The sequence below is a fragment of the Eufriesea mexicana genome, unplaced genomic scaffold, assembly GCF_001483705.2.
Source record: "Eufriesea mexicana isolate 0111107269 unplaced genomic scaffold, ASM148370v2 scaffold3953, whole genome shotgun sequence".
Lineage (NCBI taxonomy): Eukaryota > Metazoa > Arthropoda > Insecta > Hymenoptera > Apidae > Eufriesea > Eufriesea mexicana.
Window position 1 is genome coordinate 314081 of NW_016911957.1, and position 17844 is coordinate 331924.

The following is a 17844-nucleotide window of genomic DNA, read 5'->3' on the forward strand; positions in this document are numbered from 1 at the left end:
GCTGAACCCATTTCCGTTCCGAATATCCGCCATCTTTCTTTCTGTCGCGACGCGCGATCGATCGGTCCGTTCCGCGATCCTTTTTCGCGAACTGCATCTCTTTCCAAAGAAAAAGGGTCATTCAAGGAGATATGCTTGCTAAAACGACTCGTCGAAATTAAGAATTGAGAATTTCCTTATTTTGCCTTTTTTCTTATACGTCTATACAAAATAATAACAAAATAGTTATTAAAAAAAGAAAGAAAAATAATTTAAAGATAAATGCAAATAAATGTACACCGATTATTCTAAAAGTACAGGTACCAATTTGAAATACGTGAAAACTTCTGGATCTCTTTCCTCTAAATAAATGGCGGCAAACTTTAAAATGGCGCCGCATATAAAAGTATAAGAAGCTGTGTAAAAGAATAAAGGGCAAAAATAAAGAAAAATGATAAGGATATAGCCAAATACAGTCTCGCGAGCTGGAACTCCCCACCTATAAAGTTATCGATAACCGTGGTACGCGCGAGACCATAAAAGTGGGGACACCGTTCTTCTTAACTCATGGTGGGGGAAGAACCTTGAGCTGCCAAACCTCGCCGTATTGTTATAGTATGCTTTACGCGTGCTTCGCGAGTGGTAGTGTATTCTATTCGAGCATGGGACGAATATACACACTGTTATCGAATTTTTTAAATAACCAGCAAATAATTAACGTATTTTTTCCTCAATATTAAAACGTTACGTGAACTCTCTTACCGATATATCTTTATCTACCTATCTTTCAGAGTGAATTAACATCTGTGTCCATCTCGTTACCGAGTATTTAATTATGGAATAAACGTGTGAATTTGTGGATGTGAATTTTAAAAGACCCATCGAGAAAACCGATCTCCAATTTTGGGGATATTTCTTGTTTCAAAAAATGGAATGGAGATTATCGTATTTGGTTCGTGTCTGCCTTCTCGTGATACCTTTTAAGTGAACTTAAAATGCATATCGGAGAGAGAAAATTGTCGAATGGAAATGTAAGTTGGCGAACGTGAAGTGTGACAAGTGAATAAATCTGTAAATAAGTCAATGGATAAATCTTGGCTTTTGTTCTTCCAAGCTTCGATCTTTCTTAATTATCGCGTCCAGCACTGTCCATTAAAACGTTTCAATGTCCAGTACCATAATTAAATCGATCACGACGTACGAACGAGGACCGATTAAGGCAGTGCATCGGTACAGGAGCACGGGTAGGGAACGAAGACAAGATCATCTGAAACGAGGCCGTTGCTCAATCAACCAAATACGGCTAACCACGAACGCATTAACGATCTCGTATACATCTAAGATCTAACAAGATAAGAAGCCCAGCCTTTCCTTATTCTATCGGAATTTTGACGCTACGAGCTGCATTTATCCGCGTTTTTTCGCTTTACGGTTTCCGTTTAACCCTTCCATTGCGATAAATTTGCAATTATGTAGTATATATGTATTTCGATTGCTATATATTTCTTGGAAAATTCAACGTTGGATACAGTAATTAATTATTGCATAGTTGCAACAATTTAAGAGATATATTGCCTGCGTAAAATATCGAAATCCAAAATATTTTAGTTTTCAAAATTAAAAAATTTTCGATCTAAAAACTTTTTCAACTTCGTTTTATAAAAATTTCCAATTTTCGAATCTTCCAATTTGCAAAGTTTCGAATTTTTAGATCTTCCAACTTCGGATTTTCAATTTTTAAATATTCCAACTTTCAATTTTCAAAAAATCGAGTTTCTTAATTTTTTTAATTATTCTGTAAATTATAAGTTTACGAACTAAAAGGCTTAAGGCCATGGAAACTTTAAAATGCATTTCATAAAAATTCCGTAGGAACTTAACATTTCTAACATAGCTAGACGAGCAATTTGCAAATGCCTTACGGCGAATTTTCTGTTTTTCTTTTTTTCTTTTTTTTCTTTTGGAGTACACCGTGGCTGAAGGGTTAATTAGCTACGATGAATCGATCAACAAGTTCGCCGCGAAAGGTGTTACCGGTATAATTGTCTCCCTAATTGGACGATCTTGTCGCGTCTTGTGCGATTTCTCCTTTATTTCATCGTTTATCCTAGCCAGTCACGAGGAATGCGTAACACGACTCTTTTGCTACTGGCGGATTTGTGCTCCGTTTTAATGGATATCGTTCGGGAACGAGAAGTTTTCTCGTTAAGGATACTTCAATTGCCGAGGACGAAGCGATCGGATTGCACAAACCTCTCGTCCCTTTGATACGTCGTTTAAGAAGAGGAAACGAATGGATTCGATGGCAAAATCGAAGTTTTCTGGTAACGATCCTCAAGCCTTTATTCCAACGCGCGTAATTTCATTGAAGTTAAACCTGGTATACTTTCAGGTAATTTTTCTTTATTATTTGATTAGTGGATTTCATAAAAGTCGAGCAAATGTTTTATTACGAATAATAAAATAATATCTTCTAATAAAAAAAGAAAGAAAAATGGAGAAATCGGATACAGACTTACTACCAAAATATTTTTTATTTAATTATTGTATACTAAATGATCATTTAAAGCTACATGAAAGATGGTCTTTGTCAGTCCAGTTGAAACATATTCCAATTTTCTCTCCCTTTTCAAAGCTTCTCGCTATAAATCTCGGTGCTTAACGCGTTGATTGGAAAAGATTAATTAACTCGTTACCTGGAGTGCCAGTGCCTAGAGCATGATAATTTATTTAGCTAGTATTCCTCATGTTTCAAGAGGGAATACAGCAAAATTATTCATCTACCACACGATGTATTTTTATATTCATGTATTCTCCCTTTACCTATTTTATAATCTTTTTCACTTCTAGACTGTATACCTTGGCTGACTACTCTTCTTCGCACTCCTTCTTCCATCGTCTCCAACTTAGGAAACTTACAGTCTGACATTGACTATAAACATTCGTGCCAAATTCCCATTCCAAGATTTCCAAAACCTTCCTTCTTTTATACTATAATTTCAATACTTCCTTCTTGCAGTGTCATCTCCAGCAGAACAAATTTACAATGCACCACTGACTATAAATATTCGTGCCAAATTCCCGTTTCTACAGTCTGTCAAACCTTGGCTAGCCATTCTTTCACATCCTACTGTCAAATATACAATCTCTCTTATCTCTAACAGGTCTAGGTTATCAATTAACTACTGATTATAACCATTCAAATTAAACTAGGCATTTCCAAGCTCTGCTAAACCTGAATACACTACCTTTATACCCTAATCTTAAGACTCGCAAGGAGAGTGCAAGTCCTTCGAGTCATAGATTTAGTTGAAACTTTGCAGGTTTGTAGATTTAATCATCCAGTTTAAGAAAATATATTATAAGGGCAACTACTCGATAGTTTTCGAGATACTCGTGATTAAAGTTTTATTATTGCCTTAATTACAGATTTATTTCGAATATTTATCATACGCCATTGTGACCTAATGACGATATCCGAAAATTCTCACGCTGGTGGCAATTTTCGGATGTTGTCGTTAGGCTACAATGCCACTTGATAACTATCGTTAACTATTCAGAAGAAATCTCTAGTTAAGAATAATAAGGCTTTAATCATAAATATCTGAACAACTATCGAGTAGTTCCTTGAACAGGGTGACTAAATCTACAAATCTGCAAAGTTTCAACTAAATCAATGACCCGAGGGACTTGTAGTTCCCTTGTCAGTCCTTTCACTATCATCCAAACTCATAAGCAGTCTATATATTCATTCCAAGATCTGCAAATCTTTATCTAACCATTCTAATCTTTGTCTTCCATACTAATTCCAAATACCCAATCATTCCTCTATCATCTCCATAATCAACACACTGAACTCGAGATCACTCTTAAACATTCTTCCAAATTCTCATTTTCATAATCTGCAACGAAATCATTCCCATGATCTCACTCAAAGAAACTCTAAACCACGATACAAAATGAAAGAAACTAGAATCAGTTCCTAATACTCGAGATATTCGTCTGTTTCTTCGACACCTCCTTAATACTTTGACTGCCACGGTGGTCATTGGTGACCGGAGTGCTTGAACTACCTAAACTGCATTGAACAACATTGAATGAAAATTGACAGTTAATGCATTTTGAATATAACCGCTAATTAGAAAATACTTCGAAATAAAAAATGCCCCATTGAACGATTAAAAATTTATATTAGGACACCAAAAAAATATTAGAACAAATCTCGCATCTAGCCGTGCACTCCTGTGGAGTCCTGAGCGAAACATGTAATTTCGACGTGGCAGTCAAAGGGTTAACCACTTGCGCTAAAAAGACGTGCGACGCACGTCGTAATGCTTTTGTCGCAGAATGGCCAACAATATAATATACACATCGTCAGGCAATTGTCACAGAACACTGGACCGTTCTGACACACGTGTCAGTGAATTTCTTACCAGCGCAAGTGGTTAATACCTCTACATCTTTGAGGATCTTTCAACGGCGATCCTCAAAGCGCATCTAAAATGGCAACTTTCGTATTAACAATCCCTAAACATACTCTATGCGCGACAAAGTGGAATACGAGTCTCTGCGAAATCGAATTCCCGTCAGTCCACTGTAAAATTGAACCCCATCCTGCACCCTCGTCCCTCGCGATAATAGCAGCCAGGTCTCTGGCCGGTCCCGTGGTTCCCCATTCAGGTGAGACGTCTCAATTTGCGTGTTCTTCGCCAGGTGAATACGTCGCCTTTATTAAGCATCGAATTTACGGCCGAAGTGGAACGAGCATTGTCATTCTGGCAACGAAGTAACTTCGACTCGGTTCCCTTATACGCCGAGGTTTGATCCTCATTGTTCGAAACGTTCCACGCCAGTCCGGACCCAGTCTCATGCTCTACCCCATTAAGCATCTTCCTCTGTTTTCTCATTTCGCTTTCGCGTCCCCTTTGGAGCTTCGCTCGTTATCGTGGTGAACGATCGCATACGATAAACCGTCTTCAGAGGCCGGAAGAGAAGGCTCCCTTTTGGTTCTGGATCTCAATCTGGAATATAAGATGGTTCGGTTAGCAATGAGTATTTAAATCTCAACTTCTGAACTTCTCGAAGATTGGAAGGTAGACTATGGGAATAGTTGAATCGTTTTAAATATGATTAAAGGGCTAGTAGACTTGAAAAGCAGTGACGTATTTAGTTTTCCAGAGGCCCGGAGTGGTAGAAATTTTTGGGCTGCTGTTAACAGGTTAGCGATAGCTATTACGTCTTTCTGTAAGTGTAAGAAGCCAAGGAGATAACAGAGTGTTAGTAATTTTAAGAAACGAAAAATTTCTCATATGCACTTTAGTTAATATCACGAACGATACAAATCATGGTACTTGAATGGAAATTTTTTCAGTTCCTATTTTTAGTGCCTGCAGGCTTTCTACTTTAGGATCTCGGTTAAATTACCGGTCGTAAATGTGTTAAAATAAATCTCTGAGGAGTTATAACGAGCATTTGACGAGCTGAGAACGAGTCGATAATGTCTTGTCGTTACTATACCGACTAAATTGGAAACAGTAATAATTTGCGAAACGCTACTAGCTCGTTCTTAGTTTACCATGACGTAGATCTAAAAGATCGTATTTCTTCGAGTGAGTTTCAGTCTTGTTGATTCAGCTATCTGAATTTTTACTGGAATTTAAAATATTCGAATAAAATTCTTTTCAGTCGTATATATTAAATTTACGATCGATTAAAATTAATTTTTATTATGGGGTACCTCCTTTTCACGGGGTCCAGGGTGACTAAATCCGCTACTGTTGAAAAACTTGAGCCGTGGAAGTATCAAAGGTCTGGACAAAATTATGTTTATATACACATTTATTAATTTATGAAAAAATTTGAAAACGTTGGATTAAGTCATTATTTATGTAATATCTAGATAGTAAACTGTGGATATATTGGTACTGCGAAATCGGTTGTTGAAATATAATTGTGTCATTTACCTGCCATCACGAAGCATCATGCTTATATAATGCATAAGATTTTTGAATTACCATTTTCAAGTTGCTGCATCGAAAGTGGAACGCGCCCATACTTTCCAGCGCACCGTGAAAATCTCGCAACAGACACGGATCATTAATCCCCATCACCGTCCCATCGATACCATTCACCATTGTTTCGAAGATCCTCGTATCACGCCGTCTCGAACGTCGAAAAATCGCGTGGCTTAAGTACCCCATTGTTTATTGAAATTATCAGCCTATGCGGAAACAGTTCGTCTTGATGGATCAGTCATCGATTAGATAACATCGTATTGTTATTATTATCAGAAGAGTTAAAAAGCTCTCTCGAAACTTCGAATCATAACCTCAAATTAATCTCGAACATGAAAAGTGATCAAAAATAGAACATGAAACATAATGAAAAGTTCGGGAAGAATAATACTCGACGAAACTTTTTATCTAGCATTACCATCCTGATACAAAACGTTTCAACCGAGCCTCTGAACTCGTTAAATCAGGTTCACCAGCATCAGATAGATTTCACTCGATGTACCATACAATTATCTTGGCACGGCGAATAAATCTTCTCACTAAATCCACGGTCACACGGCCGTTAAAACCGCGAACATCGCGACGATCATTTTGAATGTACAATGCATTATAGTCCCAGTCACACGAGCATTAATTTCATCGTGCATAACTCAGAAAAGTTTCTCGCGTTATTACAGTGCTGCGGCGACCTTCCTCCGCTCGCCGCCAGAGGGACGCTTACCACAATACACGTGTTCTATAAATACTGTTTCCGATCTGTTTCAGTACTCCGGCGACTAAAGTACGGGCCCGTTAACATGGTATTATCGATAATTCTAGAATCAGAGCCTAGACCAACATATCCTTCCTTTCTTGCACTGTCCTCGTCTTCCTCCTCTCCTTCTCTGATATTGTAAGTCATATTATTAAACAGACCTAGACCCACATAAGTAGGTACCTCCGGTGCAGCGTTCGTCGTAATATAAGTCATTCCAACCATAATGTGACCACAACTGTGTAACACATTCGGATTTCATTTATTTCCATATCGTATGGATGAAATGCATCATTTGTTCAGTCTTTCATTTGCATTTCCATATAATTGGAACGTATTTGGAACGTATTGTCATTTACAAACGCAATTGTGATTATTATAAATAAGAATCTAACCCAAACCTAACCTAAGCGTACGTGGTAGATATGAAATAATAGACATAGAATTATAAATTAACTGTTTAACATGAAATAGAAGGAGTATGGACGTAACTTTTCTTACCTATTACCAGTTCTGCAGTTGTATACATACGTTGTGACAGGTTAGATAAGAAGTCCATATGGAGCCCAGTCGTTTATGAAGAAACAGTCTATTCGACGTATGGATCCTGTCTTCTCGTGACAAAGCAGCAGTCCATACTAGGTATAAATTCCGTCCGTGAGAGGTCGAGGAGGGTTAAAGAACCAGCATCCATGTATGCTTCGCCACGTTCAGTCGGAAACAACAAAGAACCTTCGTCCTCCTCTTTCCCCGCTGTTCGTTGTCAACGAAATCGAGCGGCATGACAGCCATTTTGAATCCGTCGCCTCGGTAATTCGCATCGTCGGTGTTACTCGACAAATTGCTTTAATTACACGGCAGTCTAGTTAATTCGCCGACTCGGTTCACGAGGCGCTACCAAACATGGAAGAAAGGGAAAAAAGGAGGGAAAAAGGACAGGAAGGTGGAGCGAAGAGGGATGAAAAAAAAAGGACGAGAGAGAAGAAGAGGACGGGCTCACGATAATTATGAATCGCGTGTGAGAGAGCGTAACTCCTCGCTTATACCCCAAGCGCGCGATTTGCGCGGATAATGACATCGACGTTTGAGAGCCGGGTCACCTAATTACTCGACCTTCCTGCAGCTATGAATTCGAACGCTCGACGCCTCGTTTGCTGCTTGTCCTGCTCCACCCTATTGTATTTCACGCGTTCGCGCGTTCCTAGTTAGTATAATGTACCGGTTAATTACGGCGTGGCACTGTGGGGCCACGTGAACGTGGTTTTTCCATCGAGTGAATCTGATTATAGACAAATGAATTCGTCTGCAGTCGAAATCCTGATGGTTCGTTTGGAAAGAATAATATGACGGAGGATGTTTTTCTCTTTTTTTCTTTTTCCCTTTTCGTAATACGTGGAGAGGGCCGAGTAATATCTGTGACGGTAGTATCTAGTAATATCTAGTAGTAATATCTAGTGGCAGGGTGAGGTCGTTGGTGTCGCCACTGTCGAGGCACGCTAAGAACCATCTGCAGACGATTCGTTATTCCACGAATTATCGTAACCGGAATGAGGAAGCTAAGTTTAGACCCTGCAACAATTCAAATTTCCATAACAGAGAGTTATGCCGGCTGAAATCAGTTGTAATAATGTAATTTACATCTTTCCCAAAGTAGATTACTCTAATCTCGACTAACGACAGATCCAATTTGCAGCGCTAAGTCTGTAATACTGCAAAACTACTGCCACACGTTGGGTCAGCCTAGACCCACCCACATCTATACTTTTTCTTTTGTCACTTAGCAACTGCATGCTGTACCTGCAACAACCGATATCTCAAGCTCTGTAAATTAACCTTTTTCATGGCTATAAGTAGAAATAAATTATAACAAAACGTACGTATAATTAATAACTGAATTAATCGAGGGACACCAAAGAAGCGTTAATAAGTTGTGTGGATTCGCAATGTACCTTTCGAAATCGTCTGAAGAGACTTTAGAATGAAATATATTACTGATTTTCAGAGTGATTCCGACCAGGTCCCCCGCGATCTTCCGTACAAGGATCTTGTCAGAGTTTCCTCGGATTCGCGCGTTTTAATTGCTGTAAATCTGTCCCACGTCGTCCGTGAGAGCTCCACGAAAACGCGAAAGCGCGTTTTCCCTCGGTTTCTCTCGCGACGATCGATTGTTCCTCTTCCCTCTCTAGCTGCTTTCAAACGACGCTCCAGAAACGTAATTAAAACTCACCGATCTCTCAGCTCCTCATATGGCCATCCTATTTCTTACATAATCCTCGATTAACATAATTGTAATCAATATTCACGACGTTTTCACTTTCTCGATCATCCGATATTCACGTTTCCCAAAACTCGAACGTCTCTCCTCCATCTACGCCAAAAATCAAACATCGAGCCCCAACCCATCATCCAACCTGTCGACGAACACCATCCAAACGCTTGGTCCTATGGAACGCCATTAAAGCAGCTGTTCGACAGCCGGCTTACGCGAAAAACAGCTTGCTCTGGTTGCGAGGCCTCGCGGTTCACACGCTGTTTAAAATTCATACAAAGCGAAGTCATGGCAGGCTTGACCCACTTAAAACTGGTGGACACCGCCACCCTCCGTATTTGGAGAGGAACGAGAGTCTAGCCAGGTAATGTTCATTAAATTCACGACGGATAGACAACGATGACCACCTCGGGGACGAGATCTCAGCCGTTGTTCTATCGCTGATCTATCTCAGCTTATCATTTGACACGAATAACTCGAACGCTATCCCAGATCCGCTTTTCTGATACGTCGTTTCTTACAACGATCGAAGGCTCTTCTTGGGGATTCGCAAAGGTTGTTAGAATCCATCACGGTTTCCCTCTCTGGAGAGATCTCCTTGCGTTAAAACGTATTCAACGAGAGATCAGCGTGGTTTTCGGTGAATCTGGCTTGGGTATCTCTTTCTGTAGAGGAATTTATTCGAGCTGATCTATGAAAGAGGTATTAGGTACGATCCTTTTGCCCCTGATAGACGATTTTTATGCATTGAAAATATAAGACATTGGAGTTTGAGAAGGTAAATCGAAGAGGATAGGATCTTATGAACCGAGACCACAGCCTAGGGGGCGCTCCAGAAACTCCATTAATAGGAACCTTCTTTCGTTATTCTTGAAAAGATGTCTGTAATATCGAATACTCTTAATTAAACGGTAAACACCTAATTAGCTTCCAGATAATATTAAACGTTCTCACTGAGCATCTGCAATTTTTAAATGACATTTTCTTAAGTCCACAGTCCACTAAAGTGATTAGCTTCTCCTTTGAAAGTTTTCTAAAGTTTGGTACCAGGATACTTCATTCCAACCTGACCTAAACGTGTCTTATCAATTTTATTAAAAGCATTTATGCATCTTCTGTACCTGCAAAAATAAAATATCCGAACCAAGTCGTTTTGACTCACTTGCTAGTTCTACTGTAAATTTCCTACCCCAAAATAAAACTCCTAAAACACCACGAACGTCCAGTACTCCCTATACACTCTTATCGCAACCATGCTTCCAACTTTTTCGCTCTAAGATCGATGTTTCGTGTCAATTGTCGAACAAATAAACTGAAGCAAGTTCAGCTCTTCCGTGCGAATCGCTGCAGTCAACGTGAATCGTGGTGCCGTTTGCAGATAAAAACGAGCAGGACGTCGACAATGGCCACGGCTCGTTCGTGTCAAGGTTTATCGGCACGGTTGATAGTTGAGGTTGGTCCAGGTTCAGGACGCCGCCATAGTAGGGAATTTCGAAAATTCGCTATCAGTGACGCGACGCGCGCGATAAGCCAGAAACGCCGCTATGGCCAGGCAGTAAATTCTCGACTCCGGTGCAACGGGACGTTTGATTGGTCCGTATCAGTGCAGGCCGATTTTCATGGAACGGAAGACCTACACGAAGGGTCCACGACTCTTGACGGTGTGACTGCACTCTGGTGTCGTTTAACGGGAAGATAAGGGAAACTCTGAAATGAGATTTCTTTTTTAATGTTTGCTTGATTTATAATAAATAAATAATCCTTATGTTTGACATTACTATACTTTTCAATTAATCTTTTCCAAAATATCGTCGTCGATTGCATTTTCCAAATCTTCCTCTCGACTTATTCTTCAACGAAGAATAGTCGATCTTCAATTCCACATACCATTGTCGAGCTATCCTAACATTTACATAAGCCTCTTCGAATGCCGACCTCATACTTTCAGCAGATTTTACGATACATTTTCCAAGTTTAAACTCGTAAAGAAGTTGGGCGAATATACCAATATTTCATGACATCGAATAGCCAAGTTCTAACAATTTTCTTACGACTTTCCCAAACATTCAGCAGTCTACGTGTTATTACATTGTGATATATATCCAAGAAATATCCGAATTTTTAACAAAATTTAAAACGCGAATAATTACAATTTTAATAATGTTTTACAAAATGCGGAAATAGAATAACTAAAAAGGAATACTAAGTATGCGATACGGTATCCATGTCAAATGGTCCATTTTTCCTAACCTAAACAGCGAACTGATCGCACGGTAAGCTTAATGCTTTAATTTCACAAGATTCGAGATGACTTTCTGAGAACCTAACCTAAACCAACGTAAACTGATAAATCGCCAATAAAAAAAAACTTTTCTTCACGATTCCAATAGTCAGAAAAGCTATATAACCCTTTTCATCGAATGAACGAGCATCCCAATGCGTTGGACATTACGCAGGTGCTTCGAAAAGGTTGCAATAACGACTCGTGGCGGCTCCAAACCACGAAAGATACGAGCTCATTTTGCTGAAAGTCCGCTGTTGAACGTTCGAAGAATCGCAGTAGCAGCAACAATGAGAATTCCTTTCGACCACGTTCCTCGGTTCTAATATTAAATTTTCCAGAAGCTCGCTTATAAACGAGCCACTCGATAATATTAAAACCAGCACACGAGAGATCCGTCCGCGATCCGTCAAACACCGACGTCGACCTAGCACGAATTCTGAAGAATTTCTTACACTCGCCGCCAGAGGGATGCACGTGACGGTACGCGTTCGTTGAATGTCTTCGTCTGGCCACCCTCTTACATATGTAAATACTATTAGCTCGAACTTTAGTATCTCACGAACAAGAGAATAAGCAAAGCAATAGGTGTGCTTACAATTCTTTTTATTCGTTTTAAATATACGAAATAGACTTTTCAAGTAAAGATTTTCGCAATATTACGAAATATTGTCTTATTCGCTATTATATATCAACAATATTAACTATTATCATTCTGTTAAGTGACATATGAGACACCTCTCTCGAGTATAAGAAGTTAAGGTTAACACTCGATTGACAATCATCGAAATATAATTGCGAAGCAAATTACTCTCTAAAAGGAAGGAGAGAAATATCGAAAAATATCATGATGCTATGCAAGGAAAAATTGAAGAAGGGCTCTTTCGTTTGGAACGCAGCGCATTGTCCGATTGAAGCATCGAAGTATACGCGACACCGTAAATTAAGCGTGTTTTCGTTCCATTCGGAAACATCCACCGTTGCAGGTTTTCTCGGGGAAGTCTCAACAAGCGCAAACACGCGGCGGGTAATAATTAGAAAAGTCAGACGCCGAGGTATCTACTTCTCATTAGTGGAACTAGTTTGTCATTGGTTCTCCGCGTTTTCGCTCGTCTCGAGCGCACTACCGTAATTTCAGCCCACCTGTCTCCCGCGAACAGACAATTATCACGGTCGTTTAATACGAATTTCAGATCGCTCACCGTGCAATGAATAACACAGGAAATGAAGCTTTTCACTAGACGGGACAGGGATCTCTCCCCGTGTTTCATTCGATAAACTGCCACGGCAAAAACACGGGTGCTTATTATATTATTTATAGGTTATAACGCTAACCAATCATAAATTGAAACTACCTTCAAAATATTTATTTTGTATGTTTTGTGTATATATAATTTTCTTTATTTTTATAATTTTTTAATTACTCTCTACACTATTTCTACTATATATATATTTTTATTTTTGTTTTAGAAAAATTAAATAATGATGATTCGAAAGAAATGAAATTATTGGACTTCTGTTTAATCTGCGAGGAAACGAAACTGAATTATGTTAATCGATACAAATATGGAATATGCAATATTTTATTTATATACAGTACGATATTTCATTTATCTTCCCGGAGATTCGAGATGCTTTGTAATTGGGAATAATTATCGAATAATTATATCGATGGTATACAATAACTATTTTATGGTATAAAATCTCCCAATTCGATGATTAATGTAATATTCGTCGATTATGCAGACAAAAAGGGAAATAATATATTCCATCTCTGCGATAACTAACCGAAAATATCCCCAATTTAATTAAAACTAATCGAATGAATTTTAATGAAATTTAAACCCCGGTTAACTTTGAAAAAGTAAGAGGGAAAGGAAAAACTGAAAGCTAAGGTATTCGAACGTTACTATCCATTATGATGCAGCGGACTTTCCGGTGTAGGCGGAAGCGGACGAGGGTCGGCTCGAAACGGCATAATTCCAATGCAAACAAGTGTCGAGGGAAATAACCAAATTCCCTTTAATTACCAACAGCAGTAGCCTTGGAAACGAGAAACTTCCTTTGAAGAACAGAAAGAAAACCTTGAGACTTTCTGACTAAAGATGTAAGAGTTATATGGAATAATAACCATGGAATAATCATGGAATAACCATGGAATAACTACAGAATAAACATGCAATGATCGTAAAATAATTATAGAATGACTATAGAGTAATCATGGAATAACCAGAAAATGACTATGGAGTAGTCGTGGAATAATTATGAAATAGTCATAAAATAATCGTGGAATAACTATTGTATGGCCATGGAATAGCCGTGGAATATTCATTAAATAGCTAGGAAATAACCGTAAAATAATCATGAGCTAAACCTATAGAATAACCATAAATATATTAGGCGACATAACGTCTAACGTAAACGATGTGCCTTTTCTCTGTTCCAGGTGTAGAATGCGGCGATACAAAGCGCGGTGCTCGCCCGCGACGAGGCGATGAGAAGGCTGAATGGAGGCCGAGGAAGCCTCAGAGCCCCCTGGGGCTCCGACCAATGTTCCCGCGTCAAAGTACAGCGAGATGAACCGTAACCGCGCACTGCAGCCAATCTAAATTGTCACCTGTTCTGATTTTCTTGCTATTTCCACGTAACCACTGCTAGAAATCACACAGATAACACCATTATCGATCAACGAAACGAGCGAAGCTACATAACCTCACAGTCCACATTGGAGAACGATCTTATAAGGGTCCGCGCTATTACATACCTGAACCAGGTGGTCGACCACCACTTACAGTTAGCCTAGACAATTTCGAACAACAAAGTTCTTCACTGACACGGCCTGGCATACTTCCTATTCAGACGCACAAGCTGCTTCGAACCACAGAGTCGTGTCTGATGCGACCATAGACCTCGTAAGGTCCATTGACACGCGACAGCGAAGAAACTTGAGCAACGAAACGTGATTACGACTAGGATCGGGTTTATCGATTAGGTATAAAAGGAAGGAATCATTAGGAGGATGGCTGCACCGGTGATAGAGAAGAAGCGGTTCTTCTGCCGCGAGTGGGCATTCACCAAGCTGTCCCATTGCTTGGAACAGAGGCCAACATCGAAGACCTGCGGTGTCCTGGTCGTTGGTGGACCAGGAAGCGGGAAAACGGCATTCAGTGCCGAGTTAGCTTGGCCATCCGCAGGTGCCAATGCTAGACATCAGAGATCTTTGAACAGGAGACTACTGGCTAGGCATTTTTGTCAGGCCAGGAGCGAGGCATCCCTGTCGCCAGCTCAGTTCGTAAGGTCCCTGGTCGCTCAGCTACTGCAGCCTGGATCGGATGGGATTCACAGGTTGGTGACAGTGATCTAGGGCCCTGTAACATGTTGATGATCGAGCTGACGTTTAACATTGGGACTATCAGTCTTTAACGTGTATTTAAATATATTTAAATATAATATACCTTTGTTAATTAAATTAATAATGTTGAAAATCAGTCATTTCGATTGATTTGGTAGTTCCAGTGTGAAGCTTATCACGAAATGAACTCCTTATTCCTTTTTCACATACAACCGAAAATTTTTTCAATGATTACATCGTCATTCATGACAAGGCGATTAATTGATCTCGAACAGTCGATGATACAGGATGTTTCACAACATGTAGAACCTATTTCAACTAAAATCCCCGGATGAGAAGGCACAAAAACAATGAGAAAAGTTTGTATAAACGTGAGAACTGTTTGACCTCATTTCCGAGTTACATTTTCGTGTATTAGTAATGCAGACTTGCTGGCCTTCCTAGAAACCATTTGAAATAAGCACCTTTGATTCCCACAGAAGCCTATCATCCTCGGACAGTTGACAAACGTATTACAAAGTCTCACAGTCATTTAAAATTTCCAAGTACTCGTCTACCATATACACAATTCAATAAAATCAATTAGACTATCTCAGTTTCCCCCCAAAATTTATTAAAACGAAAATAGCTTCAGAAGTAGAGTCATGTAAATGATACACTCTGTATGAAACACCCTGTATATTCGAATATTTGCGAATAATTCCTTAAATGTCCATAGGGTGTCTTCGAGCTCACCAATACCAGGCAGCACAACCACTAACGCCACGCCAGTGTCAATGACATCGAGGGAAATGGTAGCAGAAGCCTACGCAGAGAAACTTAGAACCGATCCAGAGATACAGGCCGCCTTGCAACCGGATGTTCTCGACAGAGACCCAGACGACGCTTTAAAGAAGGCTCTGCTCTTTCCTCTGTTAGAATTGGAGTCACCAAAATGTTGCCTGTTCCTGTTAGTCGACTCCATCGACGAGGGACAGACACTGGATATTTCACAGACGGGTACCAGAGACTCGAGGAGAGACAACGACAACGTCAGCAGAACGATCGCCGAATTGTTGGCCAATCATCATCATCTGTTCCCTCAGTGGTTGCTGCTCGTTTGCACTGCACGACGTCAGAGCAAACCGATCTCGCGGATGTTCAGCGGCTTCAGGAAGATACCTTTGGATGATCTGAGGAAGTCCTTGGTAGTGAGAGACATCCAACAGTACATCCTCGCACGATTGGATCAAGAAGATGCGCTCAGGTGTGTATTTTTTAGTTTTGGTAGCATTGAAGCTCTATTTTAAGTATGTATTTTTTCTTGTTCTTATTATTTTGACGTTCGAATTAATCTTTAGTGCTACTAGATCATCAGCTAAGAATTCGTCATAAGAACAGAGTCGAATTGTTCTTGAATTGCAACTAGTTGGAACGTTCAGTCCCTATCATTTTACCTCTATGTAAATTAATGTCTCCAAAAAGTATGATTGAGATAGACCATCCAACCAAAAAAACGGGAGCCACTCATTTGCCACATCAATTAACTGCACAAAAAAGTAGAGGATGACTCATATCTGTATTTGCATTGATAAAGGCCACTTATCGTACATCTTTTTTTGGAAAATATTTCCGTCTGAAGTCCGACACTTTATCCTATTAACATTCGATGAATCCCTTACCTTACGATTTAAGTTTCAATAGCGCGTGCCACAATCAGCAACAGAGTTAGTCACACGTCGAGCCATTTCGTCCGAACGTGGTGGGAAATAACACGTGATTTAAACATAAGAACATCGATGAAACTTAACTACGAGCCTCACTCGTATTGTTTACATTAGGCCCCTCTCTCACCCGTGATATTTAATTTGGGCCAATCTCCTTACCACGAGTCTCACGCGGTATTATAGACGAAAGGGTTAAAGTACAAAATTTTGTTCAACACACAATTGATAAAGAATGTTTTCAAATCGCGACATTCAACCTCTACAACCATTGTACCGATATACAAACACTGTAAAACTTCTGTTTTCGTTCATCCAGGCAGCACATCTCGCGCGACACAGCCGAGATGCTAAACCAGCTGCACATCAAGAGCAACGGCTGCTTCCTGTACCTGGAGAAGGTTCTCGACGGCGTGGCAGAGAATTTCATCGTATTACGCGAGGTCCGCGAGATACCAGGCACCTTGAACGGTCTCTACCTGTGGCTGTGCCAGCGACTCTTCAGCCGAAAGCAATTTGCCAAAGTTCAACCATTGCTGAATGTGATCCTCGCGGCAAAGTTTCCGATCACCCAGGAGATACTCTACAAATGCGTGAAAATCGCGTGCAACAGCATCACCATAGAGGACTTCAATCGCCGTTTGCACCTCCTACGCAGAGTCATCTCTGTCTCACGCGCTGGAGCATTAATGCTGTTCCACCATAGCTTCGCCGAATGGTTGCTGGACGTGAAACACTGCACACAGAAGTACTTGTGCTCAGCTGTGGAAGGTCACGCCATGTTGGCCGCTTATTACACCCTTCGAGGTCCAGAGTTGAACGCCGACGAGATCTGCGTGTTGGGCCAACACCTGCAACGGGCTATCACGAACGTGGCCACCACAAATTGTAACTTGGACGTGCACACGCTTCAAGTGCTCTGGATGATAGGGAGCGGAGCACCGATAGAAGATTGCTACCTGGACAGCTCGGAATGCATCCTTTGGCCAAGGCAGGAGGTGAAGCTGTTGAAACTCCTGATCGATGCTGGCGCCAAGCCGTCAGAGAAGGTCGTGGAAGACGATGCTAGCAAGGATGCTGTCTCTTCTAGTCAAGTAATTCACTTTGCTAGATCGTGTTTGCTAAAGATTGGTGTAGTAGGATTTCAGAGTAAATTCTCCGTGATCTTCTTGAGTATTTGCTCTGTCAGATAAGCTAACACTGCGTTTTGCCTATTACTATCTCTGAATCGTGATTTCTGTTTCACGACATTTCAGCAGGTTTACCTTTTACTTTCATAGTTTTATAAATATTTTGTAAAATTATGTTTCTCTTTAAAACTTCTTAAGAATATATATTTAACCCTTTGACTGCCATGCCGAAATCACATGTTTCGCTCAGGACACCACGGAAATGCACCGCTAGATGCGAGATTTGTTCTAATATTTTTTTGGTGTTCTAATATAAATTTTTAATCGTTCAATGGGGCACTTTTTATTTCAAAGTATCTTCT

The 17844-nt window shown here is 40.1% G+C and overlaps 1 protein-coding gene across 4 annotated transcripts in view; it reads left to right on the forward strand.

The window, feature by feature from the left end:
- Positions 1 to 17844, forward strand: part of LOC108551408 (ankyrin repeat domain-containing protein 50) — an 84104-nt gene that overhangs the window by 60055 nt on the left and 6205 nt on the right. For all 4 annotated transcript variants that reach the window (XM_017905557.1, XM_017905558.1, XM_017905555.1 and 1 more), the window contains exons 2-4: positions 13744 to 14642; positions 15368 to 15895; positions 16672 to 17446. In XM_017905557.1, the coding sequence (XP_017761046.1) occupies positions 14317 to 14642; positions 15368 to 15895; positions 16672 to 17446 (1629 nt within the window). In that variant the 5' untranslated portion in view covers positions 13744 to 14316. The remainder of the gene's footprint in view (positions 1 to 13743; positions 14643 to 15367; positions 15896 to 16671; positions 17447 to 17844) is intronic.